The sequence below is a fragment of the Haliaeetus albicilla genome, chromosome 11 (genome assembly GCF_947461875.1).
Source record: "Haliaeetus albicilla chromosome 11, bHalAlb1.1, whole genome shotgun sequence".
NCBI lineage: Eukaryota > Metazoa > Chordata > Aves > Accipitriformes > Accipitridae > Haliaeetus > Haliaeetus albicilla.
Window position 1 is genome coordinate 10,619,694 of NC_091493.1, and position 15,574 is coordinate 10,635,267.

The window sequence follows — 15,574 nt, forward strand, 5'->3', positions numbered from 1 at the left end:
TCATTATTTCCTGATCTTCTAGTGGAGTGATCTTAAATGGTAGTATCTACATATGCCCTCACCACTAATGAGCATGAAGTATTCAAAGTCTCAAAACTAAACAGTTGCCATAGTAACAGCCCAGAGCAAAACACTTGGTAAACTACTCCTCCTGCACTAAATACCTTGCAAATCTTAGCAAGTCTCTCAAGTTCCCCAGAACCTGGAACAGATTTGCATCTCAGCCTGAATTATTAATAACTAACCAAGGCTTTTGTCCTGCTTTGACTTTGGTGTTTTCTTCTAGCTGTGATCATCTTTTGAACTTTGAAACTAATTTGGGTCCTTTACAGTTGACAATTCTTGTTAAGATGGTGCATTTCTGCTCACCTCTATTTGCAAAATGCTTGCTCATCAGAACAAGCATTCCAGGGCAGCAGCTACCCTACACTATCCATACAGTACTCAACAAAACAGATTTCATGATCTTCTTTGAAAGTTTTTAGGACTGACTACAGCCATATTAACATCCCAATTAGCAACACTGGATTCTGCACTGGCTCTGTGAGTTAACAGCTTGCCTGACCCTGTCCAAAGGCTGACATTACATGCAGAGTCTAAAGGAGCTTCAGTAAAGATGCTCACCTTGTTCAAACTATTCAGCAAAATCCATAGATCAGCTTCAGCATTTATTGCAATGCCTTAGTTCCTTAATGTTTTAACTCTGGATTATGTATAACATTTTCATTTAGACAAAGTTTGGGAAGTAAATAAGTGAGACTGATTATAATGCTATCAAACTCTACATAATCACTGACACCTAACACAGCAGGAACAGATGTTCCAAGCAATCCTTAGGCTCTTTCAGAACAAGTAAATTTTTCTAAATCCAGAAAAACAATCCAGCCTTCCCTAGAAGGAAACTATTTAGCCTTATTTAACCATTTGGAAAGTGTGGTAAACAGCACAATGACAAATTTATAATGATTGAAGATGAAGAAATTCCAGACAGACCTAACAAAGCAAGATGAGTAATTCAGTGCTGGAAAACAAGCACATTGTACACCAATCAGCAACAAGAAGTACTCATTCCTAAATTCAATTCACTAACTGCCAACAGAGGAGATGATAAAAATAATTATCTCTTACTACACAGCATTAGCCAGCTATAACCTGGGGCAGGAAAGAGATTCCCCTATGGACACATCCCACCATTCTGATTTAACCACAAGTATCTATTCAGTGACCATAAGGTACTCGACCAGACAGAATACTTCAGTATACCACTTCTTGTATACTTTTAGTACGCTGTACTTACACTTGAAATATACTTAAATGTATACACATACACTTTTGTTTCATTTCATGCAGAGAAAATCTAAGAATATTCTCTATTAAAAAATAATGCGTGGTGCATTAGACCTTGTGTTTTAAATGCAAATATGGCAAATTTAGTATACCAGCAGGCAAGCACATGTTACCTGAATTTATGCACTTAGAATAAGGCTATGAAATAGAGTCTCGCCGACAGAACTACCTCAACCCTACCTAAAGGATTAGGCTGCTCATTAAACTGCACTCAACACTGTAGTAACAAGGACTGCTACAGAGATGCAGTAACACTCCTTCCATGTAGATATTAATACCACACACATGGGTGTGTGCAGAAGGCGGAAATAACACACGAGTTGGCCCTGGCTACTCCAAATGCCATAGGAGCCACAAAACAATAAGCCACCACGGTGCTGACATGAAGCAGGCAAATTCCATGCTCTTCCTAAGAGTTTATTTCCTAACAAGATGGAGCTGTTGCAATTCATGCAACAAAGAATACCTGCTAGGATGACCCAGAGAACAGGAGGGAAACTATCACACCAGAGATTCCCCTTCTCACCCCCTCCAACACATGTTTATCCAGAAAGCCCAATGCTGAGAGAGGTATGACCTCTCTATAAATAGACAAAGAGCCAACAGTAGCAAGGGAAAACAACTATTTAAGATCAAGGACAAAGCTGGCTACTGCACAAATGGTACGAGCTGATTATATGAAAAAGCTAAGACTGAAAAGATTCATAGCCAGAAGAGCAAGGCATAGCCTCCTGCAAGAGTATCAGAGGTAAAAACACAAACATGATACAGTTCACTAAGAATTGCAACTAGTTTATTAAAGGACAGCAAAAGCACAGGACACCCATTCCTTGTCCCTTTTTTTTCAATTTGCAATTTAAATATATATCCACTGTCGTACTAATTGTAAAGTCAGGTAAGCTACAATAAGAGGACAGAAACCTATGAAAATAAGGCACTCGTATAATCTTTAGCTATAACACTGCAAGTGTTACCACCACAGTTAGGCTAATTACTTTTCCATAAAACTCTCGTATTCCTTTGAAGTTAGATCAGTTTCCATGGTTTATTTCAGGTTACAGATGGTCTGTTATAGTTCCATCTGTTGCATGGTCCCCCTAGGGTACATTTCCATGTCTTACCCTCAAAGGCCCCTAGGCCAAAGACATGACCTCAGAACTTTCATCCATGCACAACTTAAAGCAAAGCCACCAGGACAAACAGAGCTTTGCTGAAGTGAAGATGCCGTGTAGCACCACTTCTTACTTCCCCCACTTACAAAGGGGAATAAACAATGTCAGGATAGCCAAGACAGCACATGGGGTTGTAGTGGTCCAACTACTGCATGTAAAGCTTTTTCTTTTGCAAGTAAGGTTACCATCATGATGTATGTATACGGGTTTAGACAAGATAATGCGTACAACAGGGGCTATCTGGTGACTGGGCACTGAGATTGGCATCAGCCTTAGACCTCTGCAATTGGAAAACTGCATCAAGGCTAGCATGAGTAAATGTCATCTTATGCAGTAATAAGACTCATTAACATGAACTCATAAGTCAAGTGAGAAGGATAAATCCTGATAGGCAGAAGAAAAGCAGCCAGAACCAGAAGACAGGAAAGTTTGGTAATGCAGAATAGCTCCTTCCACTAACCAGCCAAGGCAGCACCACACAGGAAATCGGATTCATTCACCTCCATGTCAACTGAGCAAATAATGTAAGAATCATCTGTCTTTATATACAGATAGTGAACTCTGAAGTAACGCATGACAAAAGTTTTTCAAAATTCCTATGTAAGTGAAAGTTAGACAAAATCTAGTCTGGAACTAAAGATGGTTTTAAAACCTTGCTGAACTGAGGAAGCAGCTGAGACATCGTTAAGGCAATCTGGGTGAGCATGAACAAAAGGTTAGGGTGTTTCCCAGCTCTGATTAATTTGGTTTCATTGATAATAGACCTATTGGACAGTCGGTTAACGTGCAAAGGCTTTAAAAAGTTTTAAAACCACTTAATAGCTTTATCCCTGCAGTAGATGCTGCCTAACAAACATGGAATCATTTCCGTACTACTAACCAGGTAGGAACTCAATAAGCTTTATCTATTTTCTGAAACTGACCTATTAATGAAAACAGCCATCAGCAACCACATGAAAAAGCAGCTTAACCAGTTTTACACCTTTCATAGAACCTGGTTAAATTATTTAAAAGATTCATTATTTTAAGTAGGAACTGCCGAAGTACTTTTCAACAAAGTCATCTGTATTCAGCCATCTCATTTCCTGTACCCCAGTTGGTTTGTTTTAGTTACGGCAGCTGTCAGTGCAGGGAACAAGAGCAGCTGTGGTTTCCTGTTAGTGCTGGCCACTAGCATGCAAGTCACCGCATAAGCAAAGGAAAGAGTGATCTGACCCAGAGCATTACTTCAGCTACCACGCAGCATCAGTCCAGTTGTATAAATACTAAGTTTGGATCGTAAGCAACTTGAGTTCCAACACACAAGAAAACTGCTTATCTCCATGTTCTCAATGGAATGAGGAGGCATCTAACTAAATTTTCCTTTCCAGCAAACCGTTACATTGCAAAAAACAGAGTTTTTAAAACCTGGACTTGCGTGCTGGACATACTGCGATGCCTACTGCTTAAATGGGTATATTCACGACCATTCTGTAAAGATTCCTAAAGCACAGAAGAGAAGCACACCAAAAGAAAAAGTATCACCACCTTCTCAAGTTGCAAAGGTTTGCAACCCCCGAAGCAGAATTAAGGATTAATTTCTACAACAATTAAATAGGTAAGCACCACAAGATGCAACAAGAAATGTTATTTCTGGGTTCTCTCAATGAGGTGGAAAAAACCCACAAGTTATAAACTGAAAAGAAAGCATGTTTCAGTACCTAGTGCCAGTTTTCCTGAAAAGCACTTCTCTTGACCCAGTGAAGAATCACCTGCACTACCGTGTAGTGACAACTCTGTCCAACACAATGAAGTTGACTTGTATTTTTACACCTGTTTTGGGGGGGAGAGAGGAGAGTAGGATAAGCCATTAATTAACTTCCTATTTTTATTAACTATGCCTTAGATTGTTAGAACTAGGGTATTAAGAGCATCATACTTCTTGAATAGAAATGTGACAGTCAAGTTTCCCACCCAGGTGTAGAAGTTTGCCTGGGCAAAAAATGTAAGACTGATCTTGAATTTGCCTTCATCCAGCCCAAACCACGTGGTCTGCCATTCCATTTCTGTATCAGGCCACAGTCATCCATCCACTCAGGAGCTTTATTTTCAAAGCAGGCCTCTTGCTGGCATTCACTCTGCTGAGTTATTTCTACTTGCAGGCAACAGAGAAGCCAGAAGAGAAGGAAGTACAGAAGGACTGCCAGTCAAGAACTGCTGCATTTCTACCAGCAGGTATCATCTGCATGCACATGTGAGTTTTAAACCTGCTTCATAAAGGTCAACCTCACATTAAGAAATTTGGCACTTTCCAGATGTGGGCTGGACTACTAGGCAGGGGTTGAGGTTTCACTCTAGAAGAGAATGAGCAGGCAAAGAAATTGATGTCTGTGACCAAAGAAACATAATCTAACTGCTATAAAGTTAAGCTACAAACATTTAGTAGAAACAGAAGGTACTGCTGAAGTGCAGATAATTCAACTGTTTATTTAGTCTCTGTTTTCTCAAGTAATTCAGCTGCCTCCAGGTTTAGAGCATTTAAATCAAGATTTTTTTAATTTGATTTACAGTACAAATTCTTCATTAGTTCATGGTTAAATCTCTAAATCACCTTATGGACAAAAAGGTATACGGAAATAACATACAATCACCAGTGAAGTATTTTGGTATGGATGTACGAAAAGAAATGAGGAACAAAATTAAAGGAAGACAGCCTTTAAAAGACCTAAAAACATTTGTTTTCCTGCATTCCATACTTGAATCTTAAAGTGGACTTTGATCATATGTCTAATCTGCAGACAGAACACTATTTAATATTCTCTAAACAGCATCTCTTATCCTTAAGCTTATGTAAACCTCAACAAATACAGGAGATGAGCATTTAAAGTACAATGCTCCTTAAAAGAATGACAGAGATGACAAAGCATCCCTACTTGCTAGTGATTACCTAGCAATAACTAAACACTATCTCTTTCTTAGTACCAAATACATATCCTTAAAAAAATTAGTACGCAGAACCTTATTTTATCAAACTTTACTTTTCAGTAATTGCAAAGTTAAAGTTCACAATTCTGCACCTGAGAGACCTTGAAGCTGTGTTCCTCCTACTGCTCTGCAAGTCTTCCAGATGCCAACTCACCCCTTCTTTTAAAAGGTGGCCTTATGTCCCTTGCTGTTTCTTGCTGGTGTGAATTAGTTGCATTGGACTCTGGGCTCCACAGTGTGTGGGATGCTCACTTCAGCAAGTTTTCCTATTTCATGTTATTATGGAGTTTGAGCTATATTTCACTGGGCTTTGCATTTGTTTTTTTTTTTTTTTCCTGTGGAGACTACTAGGATTCTAGTTTAAAAATCACGTTTAGACAAAAGTTCAAGTTGTTGGTGCATTCCGGGTGGACCAAGTGTACCATAAATGCAGAAATATCTTTACCACTCCTCTTCTTTGCAGTTCAAGTAGAAACATTCTACTTCTTCCCACTTTTTTTTTCATAGCAGGTTTCAAGCAGTCGATCTACACTTATCACACATCCCATTTAAATTTACTGCAAAGCCAGACCTGTCATCTGATAGTGAGCAAATTCCTAGAGAGCATTAGAAGGTGAAATCCATTTATGAACACTATGCTGAAAAGAGTGGAAAGGAAGCATCATTTGCAACTCCTTCTCTAAATCCATGGAGGGTGGGGAGTGGCACAGGAAGAAAAGGACAAACTATTGAGACTTTGTATTTTCTTTAGCTGTCATTTCCAACTGCCTTGAAATTTACAGTTGTAACTTTCTGTAAACGCTCCAGTGTTTGCTCCAGTGTCGGTGCAGACAGGCATAACAAATGCTACAGAAAACCAAGAAATTCTGTTGAGGATTTAGAAACGTAGGTTATCAGACCAGAAAGTATCCAATCTCCCGATTGGCATTTTTTGTTCACATACAAGTATTTTATAATTATTTGTTGTGAAAACATTAATCCTTTCAGTTCTGAACAATACTGATGTGAAATATTGGAAGTTATCATATATTAAATACTATCTTGTTACTTCATTTGCCACAGAACTGTATTTTGTTACACAAGAAGGGATCTTACAAATAACACAGGCTGTACAGAAAAGGACTTTGTATGCAGGAGCAAAAAGTAACTTAACCTAAGCAGTGACAAAACAGCAGTGTAACAACCATCAGTGTTTTAAAAGAAATTATAGCAATGGCATAGAAACAGTAGCTCCACACAGAGGAGGCTTCAGCCATACCCACCTTCAGCTACAACTAAGTCTGACGCCAGTAACTCTTGTTCCAAGTAATCACAAAAAGTTGAGTTAACCTCTTTCAGGTAAGAATTAAGCATGTCACAGGAACCTCCCTACATGTTTGATTTTGGAAAGTTAGTAAACACGTTAACAGGACAGGCTATCTGTGCCGCAAAGAGAAAAACCCCGTGTCGCATATATACACACCAGCTGAACTGATTAGCAAGAACACATTAAACTAAGAACACCCTTCCTATTCAATTCTCAAAGTCAGAGGTCTTCCCTGAAACAAAATCACAGAGAAAACTTTGCTTTCTGCGACCGTCATTATTTACCATAAAGCTGATCTATGCTGAAGAAAAAGAAATGTGTTTACAGACCATAGAAGCTCTGGTTTGAGCCACAGTCCTGACATGGTCTCCGATACTTAACTGTCCACAAAGATCAGAGCTCCTGAATAAGTTACGCTGGAGGACATACGTATTTGCTTTCCAAGGAAATACCATCTATCCCGGGCTAAAAGGGAGTTTGACTGAGTGAATCCAGAGGGATTCACCCTCCGGGTCCCTTTGCACAGGCATGCCGTTGGACTCGCCTACGCTAAGTCAGCTCTCCCTAGAAAAATCACTCTTGGCTCTTCCTGCGTACCCAGCCAGTAACCGGGAAAGCTTGTTATTTTCCTCTGCCGACGTTTTCTGGGCGAGCGTCCGGGTTTCACGAACGCAGCGGGCAGCGCGCAAAGGGACAGCTGCTCCAGCTCCCGGCTGGAGAGCGGACGCTTCAAGCGAGGAGCTCCCACGTGTTTTCCAACACCCGCTACCCAGCCTTGAGTCACACCGAGCAACTGGGCGGGCTGCCCTCGCACCCTTCGCCTCGCCCGGCGCCGGACCAGCCACGTCCGCGGCCAAGGCGCGCCCGCCCGCCCCGAGACCTCGCACCTAGGCTAACCGGGAGGTCGCTGGCGGGGAGCCCGGGCGGCAGACCGCCGAAGGGCCGCGTGGGAACCGCTCTGCCCCTGCTCCCGCCCTCCCGTCGCTACCAGATACCGCAGGTGACGGAGGCCGGCGGCTGCCCGTCCTCGCCGGAACGGCCGTGGCCGGTCGCCGGCCGGGCGGGCGGGCAGCGGGGAGCCACGCGTCGCCCTCCCCCCGCCCCGGCACCTCCGGGAGCGGGGAGCGCCCGCCCCGCGGCGGGAGGGCGACTGCGGGCGGGGCAGCGCCGCGCCGCTGCGGCGGGCCCGGCCACCGGGCGGGGGCGTGGGGGGGGACGGTGTGTGGCGGCGGGTCTCACCTCCCTTGCAGGGGGTGCGGTGCTGGCTGTGCTGCGCCCGGTAGCCCTCGATCACCTCCCACTCGCCGTTGTCGCGCTTGATGGGGAAGGAGACGCTGAGCACATGGTTGCAGGGCTTGATGATGCGGAGGATGCCGCGGACGCGGTGGCGCCGGTCCTCCATGCTCTCGCGGGTGCGCAGCCCCTCCACCAGCTTGTCCTCCACGATGCTGGCGCCGCGGTCGAAGAACCCCTCCACCATCTTGAAGAAGTTGGGGTCGTCCTCCTTCTTCGCCGCCTCGCAGTAGTGCCGCCGCGGGCACCGGCCCCCGCCCCACGCCGCCACCGCCGCCGCCACCCCCCCGGCTGCCGCTGCCGGGCCGCCCGGCTCCGCGCCCGCCAGCACCGAGCCGGCGGCCAGGCGGGACGCCAGCTGCTCCCCCAAGTAGCGGTACATGGCGGCGGCCGCCGGCGCTGCCGCTACGCGCGCAGAGGCGAGGAGCGGGGCGGCGGTGCCGGATGCCGGCGCGGCGCTGCTGCCACAATAGGCGCGGGGCGACGCCGCCGCCGCCTTTAAACGGCCTCGGGGTGGGGGAGGAGGGGGGCGGGGGGACAGCGGCGGCGCCCGGGGGGGGGGGGGGGGGCGCGCAGGAACACGCCGCGCCTCCCGACTGCGCCTGCGCCCCTTCCTCTCCGCCCCGCCCCCGGCGGGATTCGCGGAGGGGAAGGGGGCGCGGCGCGCGGGAGTCTCGCTATGGGCGGGACGGAGGGGGTGTGGCGAGCATGCGCGCCGGGGGCGCTGCACGCCCCTCCCCCCCTTACCCCCCCTCCCTAGAAAGGCGCTGCCGCCCGCAGCCGTGGGGGGTTGCGGTCCCGCGCGTGGGGCTGGAGCGCGAGGGTGGAGGCGGGCGCGCGGCCGCTCCCTCACGGGCTTCGGTAGGTCGGCGGCGGGAAGGGGCGGGCTGGCAGGCAGGCAGGCAGGCAGGCAGGCGTGCAGCGGGCGGCCCCGCCGCCGGCCCCGCCTCGCCGCCGCTTCCCGCCCGGGTCGCTTTCCTTTTCTTTTGCGGGTCCCCGCGCACTCATGGCCCGCCTCTCCCGGCGGGTGACCGTTAGCGGCCGGCGGAGGGCTGGGGGCTGCCGGGGCTCCGCCGTCCCCCGCTTCAGCGTGTGCTCCGCTCCGTTGCCGGTCAAGACCCCGGGGCAAGTAGCCTTGGCTAAAGCAGAACTGTGAGCCCGTAGCCGGCTTCCAGCGCCTTCTCCCTGCTCTGCTCCGCTGCGAGCAGGGGCACCGGAGTGCTCTGGGTGAGGGAGGCGAGGCCTGGCCTGGCTGTCGCATGCTGCCCTTTAGCGGGGTAAAAACGTGGTCTCGCTTAGCGCGAGTACAAATACAAGTAAGGGTGCTTCCACGCAGTGCAGTGTACAAAATTCTTCAGGGAAAGGACAGTTTGTGCAAAGGCCTTGCTTGAAGGGAGCCCGTTAGGAAAATCCAGCTCATCCACGTGTGTTTGACTGCCTGGCCAAGAGGGGAGTCAAGCTGCTAACACAGCTGCTTTGTCTGCTCAGGTGTTATGTTGGTAGCATGTCACCTTTTACTGGGTCTTGGCCCAGTAAGGGGAGTTGTTATGTAGCTCTGACGGTTGAGCATGTGTCTAAGACTGTTGTTTTAAACTGCGCAATATCTGCTTTCTGGGCATGGGGGACTCTGTGTTGCAGCATTCTTACCAGGTTTGTTTTAGAAGAAGTAAGCAATTTGTTCACTTTCTGTAGGATTGGGCTGCTAGCTGGAAAATACAGGGGTGGGTTTTTTTCTGTTTAGGCATGTGGGAGACCAATGCCCTTAGGGCAGGAATAACCAGGAAGTTGCTTTATCTCTCTAGGAATCTCTAACTGCGGTGGACGTCCAGGGGCTGTGCTGCAAGGCTTGTGGGAAAGTAGTATAACTTTTGTGCGCATTTGTCAGCAGCATGCTTAGTCACAGAGTCTTTCAATACACATAAACTTTTCAGGCAACTGATACTCCGGTTTTATCTTTATTTCATGTTGTTTCTTTATCGTAAGATACCTGAGAAGTTGTCATAAAGATCAGTAATAAGGGGAATGGTTGCCTTTTATCTGTAATGAGAATGGTTTATAACCTTAGTCTAGAGAACAGAGATCCTTGATAGTAAGTGATATGGAAATAAAAGCAAGAATGGAGTTTGTGCTTAGGCCAGTTTGTTATTTGGCTGTTCCTACAGGGCTTCAGAAACAAACTTACTGATTTACATTTTTCTGGCCATGCTGTAGGTGGTTCGTAGACAACTTCTATTGTGGCGTTCATTTTCACTTCACAGAATTGCAGGGTCCTTAATGGTTGTATTAGTTTTGAGCTACCGTTTGATGTCCATCATCTCCAGGCCTTCATTAGCTAAAGCTCAACTTCTGTATAAGTTCTTAAGTTCTGTAAATGTGTAGAAAAGAAGGTGGTGAAAAGTATTGTGGCAATTAGTCCTTGTCAGCTAAATTATTTTCACCTGGTTCTGTAGGTTATTTAGAATACTATTTCAGAGACACAAAGGTTGAATGAAAAATACGATTAACCAGTTTGCTCAAATGTGTAGGCTTAGATCAAAGTAAGATAACATGCTTAGCTCCTATCCTGCCTTTAGCTGTGGCATCTCTAATTTATGAGCCTTACTCAATTATCAGCTGCTTGCACAGGCTATGTTTGAAGTCCATATCTGTGAATGTATTTGAGACTGAGTATGGGGCATGAGAGTGTAAGAACAAAGTGGATCTCTCCATGGGTTCAGTCACACAATTGTATTTGGAGTAATGGTAGCACCATAGCTGCCCTCTTTTTCTAAACAAGACTGGCTTTCAGCAAAATATTCAACAAGCTGTGGGCTGAATGCTAAAAATAACTGAATCAATGTGTTAAATTTATTAATCTTTAAATATATTAAAAGAAAAGATAACTAGGGATTTTTGTTTGCACGTTTTTGTGAATGAAATCATGTGTACAGTTTACAGGCACTTTACCAACCTCAGCAGGTCCCTACCATATTTTTGTTTGCTTCAAATCCCTTCTGGAGGCAAGAGTAACCATACTTCCCAAGGGTATTCGAGAAGAGTAAGAACAGGAGTCATATGCCCCATTCCAGTGTTCTTGTATGGTAAGTGGTGAGCAGTTGAAGCAAAATCTATTTGTCAGAGGAAAGTAAAATTAATGTGCTTTAGAATGAGTTATAGCAGGTATGAAAGTGGTAATTGCAATAATAAAAGATTAACTGTACCTTTTTTGTTCTTGCATAGCATATGGGGTGCCATCAGAAGATTTGCATTTGAGTGGCATCAGTGGAAAAAAAACCAAAACCAAACCTCTTGCATGGATTCTAAGGTAACTTTTTGTCTTCACAACCAGAAGTTCCACTAACTTTGTTAGTTTCACATTGAATGTTGGTCTTAGACCTGTATCTGAAGAGAGATACATAGAGAAAACTTAATACCTGTGTGGTAGGAACTGTCTGTATGATTCATGGACTTTGCAACGAGGTTATATTCAACTGGGTATACCTGATAGGTATAAGTTTTTATTTAAAATCTGTGAAGTAGAGATGAGGAAGATAAACAAGTTGATTATTTCCTAAGCTGCTTCTAAAACATCTTTATATATAATTTTAACAGATTATTTTTATTATATATAAGAACAATAATAAACACTGTATTATGCCTTCCTGAAGCAATCCACAATTTTAAGGTGTAAATTATCAATTTCATAGCAAGTGGAGTGAAATTTGTGTCAAAATTTTAAAGTTTTACTGAAAAAAGTGATCGAAGACAGGAATCTAGTACTTTCTGCTTTAATCCATGATGTTTGAAGTATTGGCTATTTGAGAATACGTAGGTGACTAGGATAATCTTTTTTTTGCTATGTCTAACATCATTAATAGTGGCATCATAAATGGAGAAAATATATTTTTATTAAAAATAAAAGGTCAGTTAGGTTCAGCTCTAGTGTTATCTGTCAAAGTTTGTCAATTTGGCTAAAATGTTCCTAGGATGTACTGGTACTGGATTCTCCCAGAAGCTAGGATGGCTATCTCCAGGTTGCATCCCAGTCTCCTTACCAGCTCACCAAAGTAGGTGAGAGAGAGCAGAGAAGCTGGAAATTGGGGGTCCTCACATGGCTGTGAATAACTCTGCCCCTTGTCTGGCTAAGCCCCTTCAAATCCAGGGTAACCTTGGGATTGCCTCCAATTCAGAGACTTCAGAGTCTGAACATCCATTAGACAACATGCTCAGGAGGAAAGCTGATCCGCACAGTAGGCAGAGAACTAATTCCTTCCTGTGGTAAGCGAACTTCCTTCTGGGAACAGAAATGGATTTTGAAATACTCTGCAAATGGAGTTACAGTTGTTTCAGCAAGCTTCATTTTAAGCTGTCAGCCATATCACATGAAGCATTTGGCAGTTCTTACCCTTTGGTAACAGAATTGATTGAGAAAGTCCAAATATTGGTAACACTTACATATGAAGACACTTTTTCTAGTGATTCCAGAAATAATGTGGCAAGTCATAAAACTGAGGTTCTAGTCCTAGCCCAGTGGGCTAATTTAGATTACACAAGGTGAAGCAAGTTCTTGCTCCCCTTTGAATTGCCTATATGAGCAACTATGGTTCCCTTCTTCATTTCACCAGAAGTTGCAAAAAAAATGCTTATTTTTCTTGGACTGAAGTGTTACGCTGTATTACTTCATGTAGACCTTGATAGTGTAACTAAATAGGTGAGATCTGGGGTTATTGTCTTAGCCCAAACTGTTGTTAAAGAAAAACTGTTCAGCCTCTGAGTTAATAGATCTGTGGATGGTTGAATAATACTTACTGGCAGAATGGGAGGGTATGAATCTGTCAGCAATACTAACCCGAGTCCTATTCGTATTTCTCTCAGTTGAAATCCTGTGCATGTCTCTGTTAAATAGAGGGCATGTAGGTAGGCAGCAAGTATGTAGGACTTCACAGTAATCCTGCTGTATTGGAGCTGCATGCATATTGTGGCAAAGTATGCTAAAATACTATCAAATGGCAATCTAAATCTTTTGCAGGTCTTTAGCTCCAGATGTTACCAAGTTTTATGGATTGTATTTTCCACCTTCACAATGCTTTAAAGTAAAACTTAATGTATAATTATTTTTGGCATGGGATGTGAAAGTAGAGAAGGGGTGGCTGTTTATCTGTGGGAAAATGTACCAGCATTCAATCTTCAGAATAATGGGGGGCACTGTTGATAAAGCATGTGGTCTTTCAAAATATGTATATTTTTATTAAATAAATACACTATAGTTTCAAGAATCTAAGGAGTGATTAATGTAATCTGAGCCTAATTTTAATTCCAGATTTGTGAGTAAATTGCTATACTCTATTTATCACTTAGCTCTGAATCGAAGTGCCACATTTCTTTGTTATATTCTTCCTGTTTTATGTCAAGCCAGTGCGTGATATACTAGGGATGAAATGAGAATTGTGGCACAGTTGCCTAGCTTTACAGTGGTGCTAGAGGGCTGGCTCTGTGCTATTACAGGCAGCACATGAATTAAGTGAATCCCATAAGATGACTTTTAATTTGTGACCTGTCTATATAAGCACTTTTACAAAATGAACGCTTGACTAGAAATCTTCATTTCAGTCATCTCTTTACAACCAGTTAGAGGCTAAAGCTGACAAAAAGGCATTTCACTGGCAGCATAAGGTATCAGTACTTAGATCTGTTGGTTTGGAGACTAAGAGGGAGCCATCTAAATATAAAATTCTGGTAAAGACCTATGAATCCCTTAACTGAGGTCTGTGAGATAATTTTTCTTTCCTTATATATAGCTTCAGCTGTGTTCAGCCATACCAAAGCTGGATAGCAGACTGGCAGTTTTCTTTATTTCTTCCCTTGGCCTTGATACAAAAGAACCTGAATTTGGTGGTTTTTCCAGGCAGACTGCAGAAGTGAGATTTGTGCATGCTGCAAATTTGAGATGTGCTTTCTGTAATGCTGCAGAGTTGAAGAAGAGGTATCTGGATTGTCTCCTGTTGAGATAAAGACTTTAAAACTTCCAATACTTTGTGTTATTAGTGAGATGCTTAGGTACCTGTGGTCTGATTGTTTGACATTATTTTTATCTATTATTTTGCATTAAATGTAAGTATTTTCATGATTGCTAAATTCAGGTATAAGCTGCTAACATCTTGTTAATGTATAAATAGTAACTTTTTGCCTGTCTGTAGCACTGTAAAAGTAGAGAGTGAAACTCTAAGTGTACAAGTCAAGTAGGAAGTTGGTATGTTTAGCCTGGTAGGGACTTTCTTTAGAAAATGCTAGTCTAAAGTGAGGGTCTTGTTTCTTATACTTGAGGCACTGCTATAAAAAAAATCAGTAGCTGAGCAAAATAATGATTGAATCTGTTATTTAAGCAGTCATAAGTGTTTGGTTTTTTTACTTTTCCAGACCTTTTGCTACAAAATACTGTTCTTATTTTACATTTCTGGCAGTAGAATTATTAGGCTGTTTTCCAGAATGTAAATTTGACAGGGGTTCCTAATTCTCTCAGTGAAAGGTGTTTGGAAAACCCTCAGTAAGTGGACTAATGTACGAACATTTCAGAGCAAGTGTCAGAGGGCAGTTTCCTGAGCTTTTAAAATGTTACTAATTCTGCTGCAGAAGTCAGAAAATATTGAATAAATTCTGATAACTGCCTCATAAGTAAATACAGTTTTGATTGCCATGAAAAGTGGTGGTGCTTATGTTTATCAGCTTTAAAGACTGCCTGTCTCCATCTGTTTATATAGTTGCTGTGCATGATGACTGAGGTTGCCAGCTGGTTACTTCAGCTCTGTGACAGAAGAGATATAAAAAGCTCTTCATGTATACAGGAGATAATGTCCTCCTCTCTTGTTTAGGCAGTCTATAGATATGCAAAAAATTTCTGTGCCATGTTTTGGTACTGTTACTATCAATATATTACTAACAGGCATTGCTGGATAATATAACTAAGAAATATGAAATACACTTTTTATAACACTTATTTCCTGTAGTGCCACTTCTAGTTTTCAGATGGGAAGGACAAAAAGTAACTTTCTCTGGAGCTTGTAGATCTGATCTGAAACTTAATGAAGTGGGTAACAAACTACTCTGATTTCAGTGACCTTTCAGTCAACATGGCCCTTCATGAAGTGATAGAGGCTTTTGCAGGTCAATGTGAAGGCTTTTTCTTTCTCAGTTCCTCTATCAGTGAGAATCTGTTAAAGCAGCTGTTTTGTCTTTGTGGCATAATCTTTAGCTTGTGCTTAGCTTTTTTCCTCATTTCTAGTTTAAAAGACAAAAGAGGGGATGATACAGTTACCAAACCCAATGTATTTGAGATTCCCATCTAACTGTTAAATGTGTGTGAAATTAGCTGATGTAAAAAGCTAGTTATGGGAAAGCTGACAGATATACAGGCATAAAAACCTTCATAGATGCACTCTGAGCATGCAAGCTTTGTTCCCTTAAATAGGGTTAGGAGGGAAAAAAAGTACTTAAGTCAGTTTATTTCCTGGAAATT

At 43.3% G+C, this 15,574-nt stretch overlaps 2 protein-coding genes across 12 annotated transcripts in view; one reads left to right on the plus strand and one right to left on the minus strand.

The window, feature by feature from the left end:
- The window catches only part of GLUD1 (glutamate dehydrogenase 1), a 31,198-nt gene extending 22,606 nt beyond the window's left edge, over positions 1 to 8,592 (minus strand). Inside the window, exon 1 of the mRNA XM_069796102.1 lies at positions 8,029 to 8,592. Coding sequence (XP_069652203.1) covers positions 8,029 to 8,464 — 436 coding nt within the window. The 5' untranslated portion in view covers positions 8,465 to 8,592. The remainder of the gene's footprint in view (positions 1 to 8,028) is intronic.
- Positions 8,593 to 8,831: 239 nt separating this feature from the next.
- The window catches only part of SHLD2 (shieldin complex subunit 2), a 43,966-nt gene continuing 37,223 nt past the window's right edge, over positions 8,832 to 15,574 (plus strand). For 5 of the 11 annotated variants that reach the window (XM_069796112.1, XM_069796113.1, XM_069796108.1 and 2 more), the window contains exons 1-2: positions 8,994 to 9,318; positions 11,302 to 11,386. The gene's annotated coding sequence lies outside the window, so the exon portion shown is untranslated. Of the gene's footprint in view, positions 8,944 to 8,993; positions 9,319 to 9,730; positions 11,163 to 11,301; positions 11,387 to 15,574 lie in introns of those variants that run through there. The other 6 variants (XM_069796109.1, XM_069796115.1, XM_069796111.1 and 3 more) reach the window with 3 other exon arrangements.